At 47.2% G+C, this 21,485-nt stretch overlaps 1 protein-coding gene across 2 annotated transcripts in view; it reads left to right on the forward strand.

Moving 5' to 3' along the window:
* Nucleotides 1-21,485, forward strand: part of fer1l4 (fer-1 like family member 4) — a 240,860-nt gene that overhangs the window by 41,813 nt on the left and 177,562 nt on the right. For both annotated transcript variants that reach the window (XM_078237010.1, XM_078237011.1), the window contains exons 8-14: nucleotides 2,744-2,801; nucleotides 4,722-4,853; nucleotides 9,499-9,561; nucleotides 12,240-12,324; nucleotides 13,513-13,672; nucleotides 16,967-17,150; nucleotides 19,394-19,580. In XM_078237010.1, the coding sequence (XP_078093136.1) occupies nucleotides 2,744-2,801; nucleotides 4,722-4,853; nucleotides 9,499-9,561; nucleotides 12,240-12,324; nucleotides 13,513-13,672; nucleotides 16,967-17,150; nucleotides 19,394-19,580 (869 nt within the window). The remainder of the gene's footprint in view (nucleotides 1-2,743; nucleotides 2,802-4,721; nucleotides 4,854-9,498; nucleotides 9,562-12,239; nucleotides 12,325-13,512; nucleotides 13,673-16,966; nucleotides 17,151-19,393; nucleotides 19,581-21,485) is intronic.

Consider the following 21,485-nt stretch of genomic DNA (forward strand, 5'->3'; position numbering starts at 1 on the left):
AGAAATGGCGGAGCTGCTTAATGAATACTTTACCTCGGTATTCACGGTGGAAAGGGATCTGGGTGGTTGTACTGCTGGATTGCGGAGGACAGAAAGGATCGAGCATGTGGACATAAAGAAAGAGGATGTGTTGGAACTATTGAATGGCATCAAGGTTGGTAAGTCGCCGGGACCGGATGGGATGTACCCCAGGTTACTGTGGGAGGCGAGGGAGGAGATTGCGGAGCCTTTGGCGATGATCTTTGCATCGTCGATGGAGACGGGAGAGGTTCCGGAGGATTGGAGGATTGCGGATGTGGTCCCTATATTCAAGAAAGGGAACAGGGACAGCCCGGGAAATTACCGACCGGTGAGTCTAACCTCAGTGGTTGGTAAGTTGATGGAGAGGATCCTGAGAGACAGGATTTATGATCATCTAGAGAAGTTTAGTATGATCAAAAGTAGTCAGCACGGCTTTGTCAGGGGCAGGTCGTGCCTTACGAGCCTGGTTGAGTTCTTTGAAAATGTGACCAAGCACATTGACGAAGGAAGAGCGGTGGATGTGGTCTATATGGACTTCAGCAAAGCGTTCGATAAGGTCCCCCATGCAAGACTTCTTGAGAAAGTGAGAGGGCATGGGATCCAAGGGGCTGTTGCCTTGTGGATCCAGAACTGGCTTGCCTGCAGAAGGCAGAGAGTGGCTGTGGAGGGGTCTTTCTCTGCATGGAGGTCAGTGACCAGTGGAGTGCCCCAGGGATCTGTTCTGGGACCCTTGCTGTTTGTCATTTTCATAAATGACCTGGATGAGGAAGTGGAGGGATGGGTTGGTAAGTTTGCTGACGACACCAAGGTAGGTGGTGTTGTGGATAGTTTGGAGGGATGTCAGAAGTTGCAGCGAGACATAGATAGAATGCAAGACTGGGCGGAGAAGTGGCAGATGGACTTCAACCCGGATAAGTGTGTGGTGATCCATTTTGGCAGATCCAATGGGATGGAGCAGCAGTATAAAATGAAGGGTACCATTCTTAGCAGTGTAGAGGATCAGAAGGACCTTGGGGTCCGGGTCCATAGGACTCTTAAATCGGCCTCGCAGGTGGAGGATGCGGTCAAGAAGGCGTATGGCGTACTAGCCTTCATTAATCGAGGGATTGAGTTTAGGAGTCGGGAGATAATGCTGCAGCTTTATAGGACCCTGGTTAGACCCCACTTGGAGTACTGCGCGCAGTTCTGGTCACCTCATTACAGGAAAGATGTTGAAGCCATTGAAAGGGTGCAGAGGAGATTTACAAGGATGTTGCCTGGATTGGGGGGCATGCCTTATGAGGATAGGTTGAGGGAGCTTGGTCTCTTCTCCCTGGAGAGACGAAGGATGAGAGGTGACCTGATAGAGGTTTACAAGATGTTGAGGGGTCTGGATAGGGTGGACTCTCAGAGGCTATTTCCAAGGGCTGAAATGGTTGCTACGAGAGGACACAGGTTTAAGGTGCTGGGGGGTAGGTACAGGGGGGATGTCAGGGGTAAGTTTTTCACTCAGAGGGTGGTGGGTGAGTGGAATCGGCTGACGTCGGTGGTGGTGGAGGCAAACTCGTTGGGGTCTTTTAAGAGACTTCTGGATGAGTACATGGGATTTAATGGGATTGAGGGCTATAGATAGGCCTAGAGGTGGGGATGTGATCGGCGCAACTTGTGGGCCGAAGGGCCTGTTTGTGCTGTGGCTTTCTATGTTCTATGTTCTATGTTCTATTTCCAAATTCTGGTATGATTGGCCTCTTGGTAATCACCTTACTGGCACTTCAATCTTTAATCCTGTTGTTGATATTTCCCGCATTCTAATATTTGAAGTTTGGGGACCCAGAATGTTTTCTTTCCTACTTGGAATCTTTTCTTGATGTTGTTAACAAAACAAACCCCTGACTCATTGCCAATTTTCTTTTTGTAATGTTTGAACTATGTTGTGGGTTGTGGTTTTTTAACAAAAAGAGAAAGCTGTGGTTTGCACATGGAGATTCAAACAAGGTTTATTGAGGAGCTGCTGCCTGTACAGAGTACAAACTGAAACTAAAAGCAGGAGCTTCTGTACATCCCAATGACATTGCCATCAAATCATATGACCTGCTCTTAAAGCAATCATGCAACTACTTAAATATATAACATAAACAATATTAGATTTTTAGGAAGACATTTTAAATTTCCCTATTCTCACCAAACATCCACTCTCTGTCCAAAGCTGCCCTCAGGCCAATATGACTGATTTTTGGAATTGTCTAATTGGGCCCCCTGGTTTGTAGGGTATTAGGTGAATATGTGTGGAACTGCATTGTGATGGATTCCAGCTGGAACTTTCAGGCTGTTCATGCTGGTGGGATTCCCTGATCCTGCCGACAGCGCAGCTCCTGCAGTGGGTTTCCTGGCAGTGTGGGGTGGGAACTCCCATTGACACCAGTGTGACCAGAGTGTCCCGTCACCAGCGAACAGCGCGCCACCTTCCACTGCCGAGAAAGATGCTGAGGGAGGCCAGAGAATCTCGCTCACCATGTTGAGATAAGTTGTGAAATCTTGTTCCTTTCTCTGGAAAGGAGATTGTCCAATTGAAATTAACACTTTTATTTTGTTCTTCATGACCTGGGACACCCCATTTCATTTGGAAGCTTTTCCTCCAATCAGGATCTGGTGATGTTTGTTGGTAGGAGTTAATTCCATTAGTTTTTTACATGAATCTTGCTCAATTTCTGAAATAATAACTTCAGCATATTTCTGTTCACAGTCGCTGCAGGTTTTTCACCAAGTCAGAACTGGATGTGCCCAGAATACAGAACTTCCAGGTAATGAGTGAGATATTGGGACTGACTCAGAATTTCGAGCTAGAATGCTGGGCAGATGTTAGCTGAGGCTAACACACACAGTGGGGTGTCACACATGGGGGGGTGTCACACACGGGGGGGGGTGTCACACACGGGGGGGTGTCACACACGGGGGGGGTGTCACACACGGGGGTGTCACACACGGGGGGGTGTCACACACGGGGGAGTGTCACACACGGGGGTGTCACACACGGGGGGGGTGTCACACACGGGGGGGGTGTCACACACGGGGGGGGGTGTCACACACACGGGGGTGTCACACACGGGGGGGGTGTCACACACGGGGGGGTGTCACACACGGGGGGGGTGTCACACATGGGCATTGTGAGACATTGAGGACACTACAAGATCCCACAGTGTGTGCTTCTGTTACTGTTTATGATGCCAAATCTTCCTGTATAGGGAAGCAGTGAAAAAAGAGTTTGAAAATGTTTTGGACAAGTTGTAGACTGATTATTTAAAAATAAATGGTGGGATGATGCAAATCCTCTTATCAACACATGGCCGAGATATGATATGACTGATTAAACTAGATATAGTCATCAGTCTGTAATACACCCATAGGTCAAAGTTGAGACTGAAGATTAGCCATGATGATATTGAACAATAAAGCAGGCGCGAGGGCTGAATGGCCTCCTCCTGTTTCAAATATGAATTAAAAGCCAGTTGATAATTGAAGCGTAAATCCCGGTGTAATCTGTGAGGATTGTTGCTGCTGTGAAAGAGATGATGGGGAGATTCTCTGCTCCTAGTAGCTGGCCCATTGAATCAAGCGTCACGGTTAAAACAGGAATCACACCAGGTGTCAAACCCATCGTGAATCTCCCAGCGCCAATAATTGATATGCTGTAAATGGAATTTACACATCATTACCGGGTCTGCGGCCAGTGCTCAGGCCTCCTGGTTGGTTGGCTGCCGGACTCTCTCCAGGGATTTGGGACAGGTGCTGACAAGTGTGGGCCTTGTGCCTTGGATTCTGTGGGTGGGGCAGGACAAAGAGGTAAGTGCTGTGCCCATATGCCCCCCTACCATTGGCAGGCTGCAAAGGAAGGGTATCCCAAGGGTCCTGGAGGTTGGCTGAGCTCAGGCTGGGGGGAAGGGGTTGACCTGGGAACTCTCCCCTCGGATGCCCCTTCTAGCCCTGGGAAAACTGGAGGTCACTCAGTGTGGCAGCTCTCTGTTCAAGATCTTCATTCCTGTCTGTGTACTGTGAAACCTTTAGGGTCTTTAGGCCCTGGTCACTTTAATATCCATGTCCCCTGGACACTTGGGAGCCTGCAGAATCACACTCCACACTACAGAAGGACTGGTCCTTACTCTCTCTCAGAAGCCCCAGCTGAGAGCAAACCCTTGTGGGGCCCTCAGATTGGCAGGAGATGTCAGATTCAGCAGGGGGTTTTCCTTTTGTAGCCTGAGTGAGGAGCAGGTGCAGTCTGGTCCCTTTGATCTGCTCTGATTGACAGCTGATCTGATTGGAATTTCTGAAAATCTTATCAAAGCTCAGAGATTTATTTTCTTTATCTGACTGGAAAGTTTACTCTTTGCAAATCACAGGGCAGAATGTTGAATCTTTTCCACAATCTTGGATAAATGATCTGATTCACACTCGAATAATGTGAAGTGAAATTCATGGGGGTTCCATTGCTGAGATTTACTGTCTGCCATGGGTGGGAGGCTGCCTCGATGTTGATGACCGTGTCCACATGTAGCTTGTCGGGTGGGGAGAGAATTAGCCTCAGTTTACAGTCCAGCTGATCGATATTGGGGAGGTGTAAACAGGCTAGACATATTGCCCCGTGTGAAACAGAAGTAAGACACAAGTTGAATGGCCCCCCCCCCGTGCTCCACTTCTCTCTGACTGACTGCTTGATTATTCTGTAGATAACGGTTAACATACTCGAGGCACGAAAATTAATTGGAGTGAACATTGACCCAGTGGTTTACGTGAAGGTGGCAGATGAAAAGAAGCACACAGCGATGCAGAAATCCACCAACTGCCCATTTTATAATGAGGTAAATCCAGTAATTAGCTAAACAGCAATCAGTTGGATCTTTCTTAAACCGATAGACACCATCTTGTCACTTTGTCAAATGAGAAATATGCCTTTATCAATGTGCAGAGTGCATTTGAGACCGATTTATAGAGTGGAATGGACTGTATTATTGGGCTCTGTGTGATTTATAAAGTATACACAGTATTTTTGGGCAGTCTGATTTATAAAACACTTTGGATGTAGTGTCCCCATTCAAGATAACATGTGATTCCTGAGCCATTGGTGTCAGCAACTGGAGCATGTTGGGAATTCGGATGTTGTTGGCTAAGTGGGAGGCAGCAAGGGTATCACTTGCAGTTAAGAATGGTCGCCAGCGCATCGTGTGGTTGACCAGTCCGAGTGTGAGCAATTGGGCAGACATACCAATGGAGGTGACCGCTGCTGAGGTCATGGGGAGGAGGCGAGGGGAGGCGCTGTCAAAGGACCGGGAAGACATTTTCTTCATGTGGTTGTGCAAGTTAGGCAGGTCTTTGATCAGAGGTGGGGCGCAGTGGATGAACCCTCTGGTAGAGGTGTCAGAGTGGGGTGGTCATTGCCACTATGAGTGAGGTCCTATCACAGACCATCATACATCGAGAAAGGAAGGTTCTACCTGGGAATCCAGTGGGAGGCTGCCTCGATGTTCATGACTGTGTCCACATGTAGCTGGCGATAGTAAAATGTCACCCTGGCCATTACTTGGATTCATTAGCCTCCCACTTCTGATTAGCAAGAAGCTGAACAACTGTAAGTGCCCATTAGGCACTTCCCTGGCCACCAGCAAGCCACTGCTGCCCCGCCCTCCCCCCCCCGCCCTCCCCCCCACCGGATAGAGGTCCCTGGCTGGGGAAGTCCTGTCTATCGAGAACTGCCAATCAGAGGGCAGCGGCTCCTCATTACCATCAGTCAGAGTGGTAAGTGTTGGTGCCACCGCACTCGCCCAGGTTAGTGACTGCGGTATTGGGGACACTGGGTTAGTGAAAGTGGTATTGGGGTCAGGGGTTAGTGACTGCAGTATTAGGGTCATGGGGTTAGTGAATGTGGTATTGGGGACACTGGGTTAGTGAAAGTGGTATTGGGGTCAGGGGCTAGTGACTGCAGTATTAGGGTCATGGGGTTAGTGAATGTGGTATTGGGGACACTGGGTTAGTGAAAGTGGTATTGGGGTCAGGGGTTAGTGACTGCAGTATTAGGGTCATGGGGTTAGTGAATGTGGTATTGGGGACACTGGGTTAGTGAATGTGGTATTGGGGTCAGGGGTTAGTGACTGCAGTATTAGGGTCATGGGGTTAGTGAATGTGGTATTGGGGACACTGGGTTAGTGAATGTGGTATTGGGGTCAGGGGTTAGTGACTGCAGTATTAGGGTCATGGGGTTAGTGAATGTGGTATTGGGGTCGGGGGTTAGTGAATGCGGTATTGGGGTCACGGGGTTAGTGAATGTGGTATTAGGGTCATGGGGTTAGTGAATGTGGTATTGGGGTCATGGGGTTAGTGAATGTGGTATTGGGGTCATGGGGTTAGTGAATGCGGTATTGGGGTAATGGGGTTAGTGAATGTGGTATTGGGGTCATGGGGTTAGTGAATGCGGTATTGGGGTAATGGGGTTAGTGAATGTGGTATTGGGGACACTGGGTTAGTGAATGTGGTATTGGGGTCAGGGGTTAGTGACTGCAGTATTAGGGTCATGGGGTTAGTGAATGTGGTATTGGGGACACTGGGTTAGTGAATGTGGTATTGGGGTCAGGGGTTAGTGACTGCAGTATTAGGGTCATGGGGTTAGTGAATGTGGTATTGGGGACACTGGGTTAGTGAATGTGGTATTGGGGTCGGGGGTTAGTGAATGCGGTATTGGGGTCAGGGGGTTAGTGAATGTGGTATTGGGGTCGGGGGTTAGTGAATGTGGTATTGGGGTCAGGGGGCTAGTGAATGCGGGATTGGGGTCACGGGGTTAGTGAATGCGGTATTGGGGTAACGGGGTTAGTGAATGCGGTATTGGGGTCATGGGGTTAGTGAATGTGGTATTGGGGTCATGGGGTTAGTGAATGTGGTATTGGGGTCAGGGGGCTAGTGAATGCGGGATTGGGGTCACGGGGTTAGTGAATGCGGTATTGGGGTAACGGGGTTAGTGAATGCGGTATTGGGGTCATGGGGTTAGTGAATGTGGTATTGGGGTCATGGGGTTAGTGAATGCGGTATTGGGGTAATGGGGTTAGTGAATGTGGTATTGGGGTCAGGGGGTTAGTGACTGTGGTATTGGGGTCAGGGGGTTAGTGAATGCGGTATTGGGGTCAGGGGGTTAGTGAATGTGGTATTGGGGTCAGGGGGTTAGTGAATGTGGTATTGGGGTCAGGGGGTTAGTGAATGTGGTATTGGGGTCATGGGGTTAGTGAATGCGGTATTGGGGTAATGGGGTTAGTGAATGTGGTATTGGGGTCAGGGGGTTAGTGAATGTGGTATTGGGGTCAGGGGGTTAGTGAATGCGGTATTGTGGTCACGGGGTTAGTGAATGCGGTATTGGGGTCACGGGGTAGGGACTGCGGTGTTGGGGTCACGGGGTTAGTGAATTTGGTATTGGGGTCAAGGGGTCAGTGAATGTGGTATTGGGGTCGGGGGTTAGTGAATGTGGTATTGGGGTCACGGGGTTAATGAATGTGGCATTGGGGTCACGGGGTTAATGAATGTGGTATTGGGGTCACGGGGTTAGTGAATGCGGTATTGGGGTCACGGGGTTAGTGAATGTGGTATTGGGGTCACGGGGTTAGTGAATGTGGTATTGGGGTCAGGGGGTTAGTGAATGTGGTATTGGGGTCACGGGGTTAGTGAATGTGGTATTGGGGTCAGGGGGTTAGTGAATGCGGTATTGGGGTCACGGGGTTAATGAATGTGGTATTGGGGTCACGGGGTTAGTGAATGTGGTATTGGGGTCACGGGGTTAGTGAATGTGGTATTGGGGTCAGGGGGTTAGTGAATGTGGTATTGGGGTCAGGGGGTTAGTGAATGTGGTATTGGGGTCACGGGGTTAGTGAATGTGGTATTGGGGTCACGGGGTTAGTGAATGTGGTATTGGGGTCACGGGGTTAGTGAATGTGGTATTGGGGTCACGGGGTTAGTGAATGTGGTATTGGGGTCACGGGGTTAGTGAATGTGGTATTGGGGTCAGGGGGTTAGTGAATGCGGTATTGGGGTAACGGGGTTAGTGACTGCGGTATTGGGGTCACGGGGTTAGTGAATTTGGTATTGGGGTCAAGGGGTCAGTGAATGTGGTATTGGGGTCGGGGGTCAGTGAATGTGGTATTGGGGTAATGGGGTTAGTGAATGTGGTATTGGGGTCGGGGGTCAGTGAATGTGGTATTGGGGTCACGGGGTTAGTGAGTGCGGTGTTGGGGTCACAGGGTAAGTGAATGTGGTATTGGGGTCACGGGGTTAATGAATGTGGCATTGGGGTCACGGGGTTAGTGAATGTGGTATTGGGGTCACGGAGTTAGTGACTGCAGTATTGGGGTCAGGGGGTTAGTGAATGCGGTATTGGGGTCACGGGGTTAATGAATGCGGTATTGGGGTCAGGGGGTTAGTGAATGCGGTATTGGGGTCAGGGGGTTAGTGAATGCGGTATTGGGGTCAGGGGGTTAGTGACTGCAGTATTGGGGTCAGGGGGTTAGTGAATGCGGTATTGGGGTCAGGGGGTTAGTGACTGCAGTATTGGGGTCAGGGGGTTAGTGAATGCGGTATTGGGGTAACGGGGTTAGTGACTGCAGTATTGGGGTCAGGGGGTTAGTGAATGCGGTATTGGGGTCAGGGGGTTAGTGACTGCAGTATTGGGGTCAGGGGGTTAGTGAATGCGGTATTGGGGTCAGGGGGTTAGTGAATGTGGGATTGGGGTCACAGGGTTAATGAATGTGGTATTGGGGTCACGGGGTTAGTGAATGTGGTATTGGGGTCGGGGGTTAGTGAATGCGGTATTGGGGTCGGGGGTTAGTGAATGTGGTATTGGGGTCAGGGGGTTAGTGAATGTGGTATTGGGGTCGGGGGTTAGTGAATGCGGTATTGGGGTCACGGGGTTAGTGAGTGCGGTGTTGGGGTCACGGGGTTAATGAGTGCGGTTTGGGGTCACGGGGGAGGGTCATGGAAGAATGAGATTGGAGCAAGAGCAAGTGAGTGGTTTTCAGTAGCTACGATGCCAGGACCCTCGATTTGAGTGCCTGGTAGAGAGGGCCCCACTCCCTCTGTGGCCCTCTGAAAGTGTGGGAGGCCAGTGCAGCACCTGTTTAGTCTCAAAGGACCTGCTGAATTGTGCCCGACGCAATGACTGTCAGTTACCCATTAATTCGGGAGATATTAATTTGAGGGAGGGGTTAATGAGGGAGGGGTTAATGAGGGAGGGGTTAATGAGGGAGGGGTTAATGAGGGAGGGGTTAATGAGGGAGGGGTTAATGAGGGAGGGGTTAATGAGGGGAAGTGGCCATTGAGGGGAAGTAGCCCAGACACAAGGCCTCTCCCACCACTACGTGGGCCTGCTCACCATGTCTTCGTGCTTTAACTCTGTTTCTCTCTCCAGAATTGCTGCCAAACTAGCATTTTTTCTGATTTTGTGACAATAAATAATCACATCTCTTTTCTTCCTAGTATTTTGTTTTTGAATTCCAAGAGTCACGAGCTGTCTTGTTGGATAAAATTATTGAAATTATTGTAAGTATAAAACTGTGACTATTACTTGAAATATTTTAATAATATTTAATTATTTAAGTACTAACTCAAGATATGGGAGGCGCGGTGGCACTGTGGTTAGCACTGCTGCTTCACAGTGCCAGGGATGCGGGTTCGATTCCCGGCTTGGGTCACTGTTTGCATGGAGTTTGCACATTCTCCTCGTGTCTGCTTGGGTTTCCTCCGGGTGCTCCGATTTGCTCCCACCGTCCGAAAAACGAGCTGGTTCGGTGGATTGGCCATGCTAAATTCTGCTTCAGTGTACCCGAACAGGCCCCAGAGTATGGCAACTAGGGGATTTTCATAGTAACCTCATTGCAGTGTTAATGTAAGCCTACTTGTGACTAATAAACTTTTACTTTAACTTTACTTGGTTTTGATTTGAGATGTCTCCTAAATGAATACTTTGCGTCGGTATTCACAAAGGAGAGGGATGTGTTGACTGGGATTGTCTCGGAGGGGAGTGTTGAACCATTGGAGAAAATCTCCATTACAAAGGAGGAAGTGTGAGGTTTGTTAGAGAATTTAAAGACTGACAAATCCCCAGGGCCTGATGGAATCTATCCCAGGCTGCTCAGGGAGACGAGAGATGAAATCGCTGGGCCTCTGACGCAAATCTTTGTCTCGTCACTGGACGCAGGTGAGGTCCCAGAGGATTGGAGGATAGCTAATGTGGTCCCGTTATTTAAGAAGGGTAGGAAGGATAACCCGGGTAATTATAGGCCGGTGAGCTTGACGTCCGTGGTGGGGAAGTTGTTGGAGAAGATTCTTAGAGATAGGATGTATGCGCATTTAGAAAGGAATAAACTCATTAACGATAGTCAGCATGGTTTTGTGAGAGGGAGGTCATGACTCACTAACCTGGTGGAGTTTTTTGAAGAAGTGACCAAAATGGTTGACGAGGGAAGGGCCGTGGATGTTGTCTATATGGACTTTAGTAAAGCGTTTGACAAAGTCCCTCATGGTAGGCTGGTGAAAAAGGTTGGATCTCATGGGATAAAGGGGGAGGTGGCTAGATGGGTAGAGAACTGGCTTGGTCACAGAAGACAGAGGGTGGTAGTGGAAGGGTCTTTTTCCGGCTGGAGGCCTGTGACTAGTGGTGTTCCGCAGGGCTCTGTATTGGGACCTCTGCTGTTTGTGATTTATATAAATGATCTGGAAGAAGGTGTAACTGGGGTGATCAGTAAGTTTGCGGACGACACAAAATTGGCAGGACTTGCAGATAGTGAGGAGCATTGTCAGAAGCTACAGAAGGATTATAGATAGGCTGGAAATTTGGGCAAAGAAATGGCAGATGGAGTTCAATCCTGATAAATGCGAAGTGATGCATTTTGGTAGAAATAATGTAGGGAGGAGCTATACGATAAATGGCAGAACCATAAAGGGTGTAGATACGCAGAGGGACCTGGGTGTGCAAGTCCACAGATCCTTGAAAGTGACGTCACAGGTGGAGAAGGTGGTGAAGAAGGCATATGGCATGCTTGCCTTTATAGGACGGGGCATAGAGTATAAAAGTTGGGGTCTGATGTTGCAGATGTATAGAACGTTGGTTCGGCCGCATCTGGAATACTGCGTCCAGTTCTGGTCGCCACACTACCAGAAGGACGTGGAGGCTTTGGAGAGAGTTCAGAGGAGGTTTACCAGGATGTTACCTGGTATGGAGGGGCTTAGTTATGAGGAGAGATTGGGTAAACTGGGGTTGTTCTCCCTGGAAAGATGGAGGATGAGGGGAGACTTAATAGAGGTGTATAAAATTATGAAAGGCATAGATAGGGTGAACGGTGGGAAGCTTTTCCCCAGGTCGGTGGTGACGTTCACGAGGGGTCATAGGTTCAAGGTGAAGGGGGGGAGGTTTAACACAGATATCAGACAGACATATTTTACACAGAGGGTGGTGGGGGCCTGGAATGAGCTGCCAGGCAAGGTGGTGGAGGCGGACACACTGGGAACGTTTAAAACTTATCTAGACAGCCATATGAACGGAGTGGGAATGGAGGGATACAAAAGAATGGTCTAGTTTGGACCAGGGAGCGGCGCGGGCTTGGAGGGCCGAAGGGCCTGTTCCTGTGCTGTATTGTTCTTTGTTCTTTGTTCTTTGTCTCCAGGGGAAATGAGTTGATTGAATCCACTGGACTTTATCCAATGGTTTTATTTAGGTTTTCGACCTTGGGACATGGCTCTGATTTCCCCAGAGTTCTCCCCAGTCACTGGAGTCTGACAATTCCAAACTAATCATCATCCAGAATCCATACACTATTGCTCTGAGTAGGGCTTGTTCTCAAACAATTGGGGGCAGGAATCCTGGTGGATTTTTCTCCTCTGGGAAGCAGATATGCACAAGTGAGGCTGCTACAGATTCTCAAACGAGTCCAGGACCTGCCAACTTCTTGCTCAGTGGTTGTAAATCAACAGTCTGGAGGTTGATTCAGAAACTCATCTGAGTGCCTCAAAGAACAGGCCATTATCGAGGTTAAACCAATCAGTGAAGGTGGTTAAATTAAACCCCAGTCGATTCCAACGATTTTGTGTTTTAAAAGCCTAGATTGCAGGTGGAAGGGAATTTTGAGGGTGCTTCAGAGTTTCTCCATTTATGGAAAGATTGCTTTTAATAGAAGCACTGGCAACAGTTTGGCTTCTGCCTGATTTTATTTGTGTTCTAGGTTGTTCATGCCAAAAGAATCCCATTCACTGGAGTTCAGCTGGGAACGTTTAAGATTGATGCAGGAACAGTTTATCAACAGCCAGGTAACCAGATTCACTTTGCGTACATCAACACTGGGTCCACTTCCTGCATCTAACATGCTGTGGATAGGATCTCACATCTTTACCAAGTTGCATCAAACTAGCTCATATCCAGAAACACGGTGGGTGCAGGGAGAGATACAAATCGCCTTTTGTTCAGTGTCTTTCCCTTCTTCATTCCATTCTGGAACTGGACTTCCTGACACTTCATCAACTTATAACAAGTTTCACAATGCTGTCAACACTAGCTGGGTAGGAGAGCTTTGCAGATGTGTAAAAGGACACATTCAAACTGTGAAACTCACAAACTGCAGTATAACTCACATCTTGCCGGCTACAGTTCTCAGTCTAACTCCAGTAATGTTGTACAGTCTAATACATATAGATATATATCTGGAGTGCAGTATAGTGATGTTGTATCGTCTGTTTCTCTTGTTTAAAGTTTGATGCACCATCAATCGAGCAAAGACTAGTTTGTATGCAAGAACAAATAGGCTTTTATTAACAAAAGACTTGGAACACACCCATGCCAATGAACTGGTCCAGACTGAGGCAGGGGGGTGGGGAGCAGTCGCCTTTATACCTGGACCAGGGGGGGAGGAGTCTCGGGTAGGGCCGGCAGGGATGTGTCCAGGCATGTCACATATACAGGCAATAAGCTAACAGTGGTTTACCACAAAGTTGTTTAATTGAAATGATCTGACTACAGATTCTGAGCTTTGAATTCCCAATTTGCCATATCATTTACATTGTTTCATTCAAAGGGTTGGATAATTCCATTTATTTACTGAATGAGATGATGCTGAATTACCCAGCTCGCCTTGATGACCCTTCAGCACACTGCATTATTCCGATCGATCCCCTTCCCCTTGCTGTATAATTGTTCTGTTTATAAATCCTGGTACGCTCATTCCCCAGCTGCTGACAGGAATTAATAGTTTACATTAACATTTACATTTTGTTAATCCTTTCCATTAATTACAAACTTTTATCAAGTTCACCTCAGAGTCTCCTTTTTGTAAAGATTCTCAGCTGAAATTCTTGAAATGATTTTGCTTCCTCACTCACTACCCCCTCAAGGGCAAATGATTAATATTAAAACCAGAACATGTCCATATATCTATCGTGATGCTATTTCCCCTTAATAAAATACCATCAGAAAATTATTAAATATTGTTCTGGTTTCATCAGATCATAAGTTCTTGCAGAAATGGGCAACTCTTACTGACCCTAAAGACACCAAAGGTGGCATCAAAGGATTTGTAAAGTGTTCAATCACTGTAATGGCGAAAGGAGATTCTCAGAGCTCCCTCTCCACTGCCATCAGTAATCAGGATGAAGATGTTGAAAAGTAAGTAAAAGCTGGAGGTAAATCTGGTTGTTCCCTGGAATGCTGCGTGTTGTTCCCTGGAATGCTGCGTGTTGTTCCCTGGAATGCTGCGTGTTGTTCCCTGGAATGCTGTGTGTTGTTCCCTGGAATGCTGCGTGTTGTTCCCTGGAATGCTGTGTGTTGTTCCCTGGAATGCTGCGTGTTGTTCCTTGGAATGCTGTGTGTTGTTCCCTGGAATGCTGCGTGTTGTTCCCTGGAATGCTGCGTGTTGTTCCCTGGAATGCTGCGTGTTGTTCCCTGGAATGCCGTGTGTTGTTCCCTGGAATGCTGCATGTTGTTCCTTGGAATGCTGTGTGTTGTTCCCTGGAATGCTGTGTGTTGTTCCCTGGAATGCTGCGTGTTGGGAACATTGCGAAACAGCAGGAGTGGCATCAATTGAATAATTCCTTTGGTGCAGTGTGCAATTTGAGTGAATCTCAATACTCAGCATGGCTTTGTCAAAGGCAGATCATGCCTTATGAGCCTGGTGGAGTTCTTCGAAAATGTTAATAAACACATTGACGAAGGGAAAGCGGTAGATGTGGTTTATATAGATTTTAGCAAGGCGTTCGATAAGGTCCCCCATGGAAGGCTTCTAGAAAAAGTGAGAGGGCATGGGATCCAAGGGGCTGCTGCCCTGTGGATCCAGAACTGGCTTGCCCAAAGGAGGCAGAGAGTGTGTATAGATGGGTCTTTTTCTAAATGGAGGTCGGTCACCAGTGGTGTGCCCCAGGGATCTGTTCTGGGACCCTTGCTGTTTGTCATTTTCATAAATGACCTGGATGAGGAAGTGGAAGGATGAGTTGGTAAGTTTGCTGACGACATGAAGGTTGGTGGTGTTGTGGATAGTCTGGAGGGATGTCAGAAGTTACAAAGGGACATAGATAGGATGCAAGACTGGGCGGAGAAGTGGCAGATGGACTTCAACCCAGATAAATGCATAGTGGTCCATTTTGGCACGTCAAATGGAATGAAGGAGTACAATATAAAGGGAAAGACTCTTAGTACTGTAGAGGATCAGAAGGACCTTGGGGTCCGGGTCCATAGGACTCTAAAATGGGCCGCGCAGGTGGAGGAGGTGGTTAGGAGGGCGTATGGTGTGCTGGCCTTTATCAATCGAGGGATTGAGTTTAGGAGTCCGGGGATAATGATGCAGCTATATAAGACCCTCGTCAGACCCCACTTGGAGTACTGTGCTCAGTTCTGGTCGCCTCATTACAGGAAGGATGTGGAAAAGATTGAAAGGGTGCAGAGGCGATTTACAAGGATGTTGCCTGGATTGAGTGGCATGCCATATGAGGATAGGCTGAGGGAGCTCGGTCTTTTCTCCTTGGAGAGACGTAGGATGAGAGGAGACCTAATAGAGGTATATAAGATGTTGAGAGGCATAGATCGGGTGGACTCTCAGAGGCTTTTTCCCAGGGTGGAAATGGCTGCTACGAGAGGACACAGGTTTAAGGTGCTGGGGAGTAGGTACAGGGGAAATGTTAGGGGGAAGTTTTTCACACAGAGGGTGGTGGGCGAGTGGAATCGGCTGCCGTCAGTGGTGGTGGAGGCAAACTCAAGAGGGACTTTTAAGAGACTCCTGAATGAGTACATGAGACTTAATAGGATGGAGGGTTATAGGTAGGCCTAAAAGGTAGGGATATGTTCGGCACAACTTGTGGGGCCGAAGGGCCTGTTTTGTGCTGTAGTTTTCTATGTTTCTATGTTTCTATGAATCACTTTAAATAATGCTGTTTTATATTTGCAACAACAAGTTACATTATTAAAGCATCTCAAATACTCTAACTCTTCACCAATAGAAATGACTTGCTCACTCTCTGGTTCCCCCAGAGAATTGGCTCAAACCTGAGTCAAAAAGATGACTTTTGAGAAGATCAAAGAATATTGGGAAGAGGATTACAGAGAGAAGGAGAATCTAGTTGTAAACTTTGCCACAAATGCTAGAATGAGAGGAGCATAAAAGGGGCAAAAGGTGCCAGAGAAGATGTAATACTGGAGGAATGTGAGAGATAGTGTGGCCTGAGGCTAGGGAAGAATTTAAATTTAAATTTAAAATTTAATGTGTTGGGGACAAGGAGTCATGTTGACCAATGAGAACAGGATGATGGGTGAATGTGGTCTGTTGAGGTACAGGGTAAGGGTGTCTGGAGGGTGGGGATAGCGGAGGGAGGGTGGGGATAATAGAACATGGGCGGGGTGTTTTGATGGAGAGGATATGGGTTTCTGAGGAGGTTTTGGAGTGTGGGTGATGGGAGCCAGGAATTACGTGTGAAAAGTGAACAGGAAAAGGGAAGGAGTCAATGTCGTGGGAAGTGGAGTTGTTGGCAGGAATTGAAAATATCGCTTTAGGCTTCCAAAAGGAGAGAGTTTTTATGTGTTATGTATTCCTGAACAGTTTGCACCTTACAGGAAATGATGATATATCTGTGAGGCCAATGAAAGGATCCACAGAGGAAGTAATCTTACTGGTTCATCACGTTGGTTGATTGGTGTGGTGAGCTTGTAAGATCACGGGAGGTGAAAAACGGGCTTGCGCCTGGTTTCTCATCTCTTGTGATGCTACTGGCCCTGGATTGCTGGAATGTTCAGGGCGAGAGGCTGATTTAAATATTTAAATCCTGATTTAAATATTATTAGTCAGCCTGGGATGCTGTCGTCGGGGCGCACTTACCTTAACAGCTTTGCTGGTGGAGGTCCTCACCAGCGAGGATCACGTATGGTGATCAGCAACAGGGACCAGATGTGATGGCCTCCTTGGTGGAGCAGAGGCCATTGAGGCCCATCCGGGTGGTTGGGGGGAAATGCCCTTTGGGATTGGGACTCTGGCCCTTCGGACACCAGGCAGTGCCAAAAGACACGGCCTAAGGGGAGGGGCCTGAAGAGGAGGATGTGTGAGGAGAGCTGCGTACTCTGCAATTGGGGATCGCTGGGGTGGGAGGGCAAACAGGGGCCGCAGGGGGTGGGGGGGGTGTCAGATTCCCAGTGCTCTGTCTACACTTCACACAGTGAATACACTGGGGCAGACTGCAAAACTGTGGAGAAGGGACCCCCCAGTGAAATTGACATCTCCTTTCTGTCAGAGGACTTCACAGAGGTCTGCTGTTACCTGCAGCTTCTGACAGAGAGAAAGGGAAATCCCTGCTGCAGAATGGAGTGCTGCAATGAAATTAAAGCCGACCAGTGATTCTTTTAGCTTTGATAGGTTCACACATTATGGTCCTTGACTCTCCATTTTGTTTTCCTATTGAGAAACTTCTTTTTGTGTTGTAGGAATCTTTTGCTTCCGAAACAAGTTCCAGCTGAGAGGCCCTGGGCAAAGTTCTACATCAAGATTTACAAGGCGGAAGATCTCCCCAGCATGAACTCAGGATTCATGGGGAGTTTATCAAAAATTCTAGGAGAATATAAAGTTTTCATTGATCCTTATGTTCAAGTTACCTTTGCAGGACAGCAGGTAAAGATATTAAACCTATTCTTGTTGAAAAAGGGGATGTCAGTTTGTTAGAGTTGAACCTTTGTTAACTGGAGCACTTTAATCTTACTGCCTGATTAGTTGCCACATTGAGACATAAACATTGAAAAGTAAAAGGCTGGGAAAGACCTATTGGCCCATCAAGCTGCTTCAACCCTTCCCATCCACAGCAACCATGACATTACTAGGAAGATATCAAAGCAGAAAAATAAATCAGGAGTACGACACCTGGCTGATATATTTTTGAGTTATGCAGAGTTAATCTGCATTAACATAGAACAGTACAGCACAGAACAGGCCCTTCGGCCCACGATGTTGTGCCGAGCTTTATCTGAAACCAAGATCAAGCTATCCCACTCCCTATCATCCTGGTGTGCTCCATGTGCCTATCCAATAACCGCTTAAGTGTTCCTAAAGTGTCTGACTCCACTATCACTGCAGGCAGTCCATTCCACACCCCAACCACTCTCTGCGTAAAGAACCTACCTCTGATATCCTTCCTATATCTCCCACCATGAACCCTATAGTTATGCCCCCTTGTAATAGCTCCATCCACCCGAGGAAATAGACTTTGAACGTTCACTCTATCTATCCCTTTCATCATTTTATAAACCTCTATTAAGTCTCCCCTCAGCCTCCTCCGCTCCAGAGAGAACAGCCCTAGCTCCCTCAACCTTTCCTCATAAGACTTACCCTCCAAACCAGGCAGCATCCTGGTAAATCTCCTCTGCACTCTTCCCAGCGCTTCCACATCCTTCTTATAGTGAGGTGACCAGAACTGCACACAATATTCCAAATGTGGTCTCACCAAGGTCCTGTACAGTTGCAGCATAACCCCACGGCTCTTAAACACCAACCCCCTGTTAATAAAAGCTAACACACTATAGGCCTTCTTCACAGCTCTATCCACTTGAGTGGCAACCTTTAGAGATCTGTGGATATGGACCCCAAGATCTCTCTGTTCCTCCACAGTCTTCAGAACCCAACCTTTGACCCTGTAATCCACATTTAAATTAGTCCTACCAAAATGAATCACCTCACATTTATCAGGGTTAAACTCCATTTGCCATTTTTCAGCCCAGCTTTGCATCCTATCTATGTCTCTTTGCAGCCTACAACAGCCCTCCACCTCATCCACTACTCCACCAATCTCGGTGTAATCAGCAAATTTACTGATTCACCCTTCAGCCCCCTCCTCTAAGTCATTAATAAAAATTACAAAGAACAGAGGACCAAGCACTGATCCCTGTGGCACTCCGCTAGCAACCTGCCTCCAATCCGAAAATTTTCCATCCACCACCACCCTCTGTCTTCGATCAGATAGCCAGTTTCCTATCCAATCGGCCAACTTTCCCTCTATCCCACACCTCCTTACTTTCATCATAAGCCGACCATGGGTGACCTTATCAAACGCCTTACTAAAATCCATGTATATGACATCAACTGTCCTACCTTCATCAACACACTTAGTTACCTCCTCAAAAAATTCAATCAAATTTGTGAGGCACGACTTGCCCTTCACGAATCCGTGCTGACTATCCCGGATTAATCCGCATCTTTCTAAATGGTCGTAAATCCCATCCCTAAGGACCTTTTCCATCAATTTACCAACCACCGAAGTAAGACTAACCGGTCTATAATTACCAGGGTCATTTCTATTCCCTTTCTTAAACAGAGGAACAACATTCGCCACTCTCCAGTCCTTTGGCACCATCCCCGTGGACAGTGAGGACCCAAAGATCAAAGCCAAAGGCTCTGCAATCTCATCCCTTGCCTCCCAAAGAATCCTAGGATATATTTCATCAGGCCCAGGGGACTTATCGACCTTCAGTTTATTCAAAACTGCCAAGACATCCTCCCTCCGAACATCTATTTCCTCCAGCCTATTAGTCTGTAACACCTTCTCTTCCTCAAAAACATGGCCCCTCTCCTTGGTGAACACTGAAGAAAAGTATTCATTCATCACCTCGCCTATCTCTACTGACTCCATACACAAGTTCCCACTACTGTCCTTGACCGACCCTAACCTCACCCTGGTCATTCTTTTATTCCTCACCAGCATTAACCACCAGCTATTTCCAATCCAGGGACACAGCACAAACGAGGAGGTGAACATGATGTTGGTGTAGTTTAGTGAATAGCTTTCTCACCCTGTTAGCTGTCTGACACTCAGTGGGAAATTCACTAGAGCAAGTTCCCTGATGGAAGAATCTTCTCTCCCACAGGGAGAGACATCAGTGGAAAACAACACAACTAAACCGGAATGGAATGAACAAATCACTTTTGTTGAGATGTTTCCTCCACTTGCTCGACGTATCAAGATTCAAGTCATCGATGATGCTAAAATCAATGATGTCGCTGTTGCAACTCACTTCATCAATTTGCAGCAGATATCCGATGCTGGGATTAATGGTGAGGCCAAAAGGAAGTTCATTGTTCACACTTCCCTCTGTTTTTCTGAGTGAAATCTCTTCTACTTCTGAAAGTGCAACATCTTGGATTACCTCTGACATATTTCTAGAGAGTAAAACTCTATAACTCTCAAAGCTCTTTTGTGTTCTCTATTTTATGGTCTCCTAGTCTGAGGAAGGACATTCTTGCTATTGAGGGAGTCCAGCAAAGGTTCATCAGACTGATTCCCGTAACGACAGGACTGACATATGAAGAAAGAGGTGGACGAGTAGCATTGTTAATCAAGGATAGTTTAACGGCTGCAGAAAGGCAGTTAGAGGGGGATCTGCACACTGAGGTAATATGGGCTGAAGTTAGAAATAGGAAAGGAGCGGTCACGTTGTTAGGAGTTTTCTACAGACCCCCAAATAGGAATAGAGATGTGGAGGAAGAAATTGCAAAGCAGATTATGGATAGGTGTGGAGGTCACAGGGTAGTTGTCATGGGTGACTTTAACTTTCCAAATATTGATTGGAACCTTTATAGGTCGAATAGTTTGGATGGGGCAGTTTTTGTGCAGTGTGTGCAGGAGGGTTTCCTGACACAATGTGGATAGGCCGACAAGAGGTGGGGCCACATTGGATTTGGTACTGGGTAATGAACCGGGCCAAGTGTTAGATTTGGTTGTGGGGGAGCACTTTGGAGATAGTGACCACAATTCGGTGTCTTTCATTATTGCAATGGAGAGGGATAGGGCCGTACGGCAGGGCAGGGTTTATAATTGGGGGAGGGGTAATTATGATGCGATTAGGCAAGAATTAGGGAGCATAAGATGGGAACAGAAACGGTCAGGAAAAGGCACAAATGAAAAGTGGAGCTTGTTCAAGGAACAAATACTGTGTGTCCTTGATAGGTATGGTGAGGAACAATGGAGGATTTTTAAGGAGATCTTTTTCAGTACTCAGCAAAAATATATTCCGGTGATTAAGAAGGACTGTAAGAAAAGGGATAGCCAGCCATGGATAACTAAGGAAATAAAGGAGAGTATTAAATTAAAAACTGATGCGTAAAGAGTGGCCAAAAATAGTGGCGACTTAGAAGATTGGGAAAGCTTTAAAAAACAACAAAGAATGACTAAAAAAGCGATTAAGAAAGGAAAGATAGATTATGAAACTAAACTAGCTCTAAACATAAAAAATAATAGTAAAAGTTTTTACAAATATATAAAAAGGAATAGAGTGGCTAGAGTGAATGTTGGACCCTTGGAGGACGAGAGGGGGGATTTAATAGTGGAAAACGAGGAAATGGCTGAGACTTTAAATAGGTTTTTTGTGTCGGTCTTCACGGTGGAAGACACAAATAGTTTACCGAATATTAACGATAGAGGGTTGGTAGGAGGAGAGGTACTCAATACAATTAATGTTACCAGGGAGGCAGTGCTTGGTAGACTAACGGGACTGAAGGTGGACAAGTCCCCGGGCCCGGATGGAATGCATCCCAGGGTACTGAAAGAAATGGCTGAGGTAATAGCGGATGCGTTAGTGGTTATTTATCAAAATTCACTGGACTCTGGGGTAGTGCCAGCTGATTGGAAAACAGCTACTGTTACGCCGCTGTTTAAAAAAGGAAGTAGACAAAAGGCGGGTAACTACAGGCCGGTTAGCTTAACGTCTGCAGTTGGGAAAATGCTGGAATCCATCATTAAAGAAGAAATAGCAGGCCATCTGGATAAGAATGGTTCGATCAAGCAGACGCAGCATGGATTCATGAGAGGAAAGTCATGTTTGACGAACTTACTGGATTTTTATGAAGATGTGACTAGTGCGGTTGATGGAGGGGAACCGGTAGATGTGGTGTTTTTGGATTTCCAAAAGGCATTCGATAAGGTGCCTCGCAAAAGGTTGCTGCAGAAGATTGGGGCACACG

The sequence above is a fragment of the Mustelus asterias genome, chromosome 20 (assembly GCF_964213995.1).
Source record: "Mustelus asterias chromosome 20, sMusAst1.hap1.1, whole genome shotgun sequence".
NCBI lineage: Eukaryota > Metazoa > Chordata > Chondrichthyes > Carcharhiniformes > Triakidae > Mustelus > Mustelus asterias.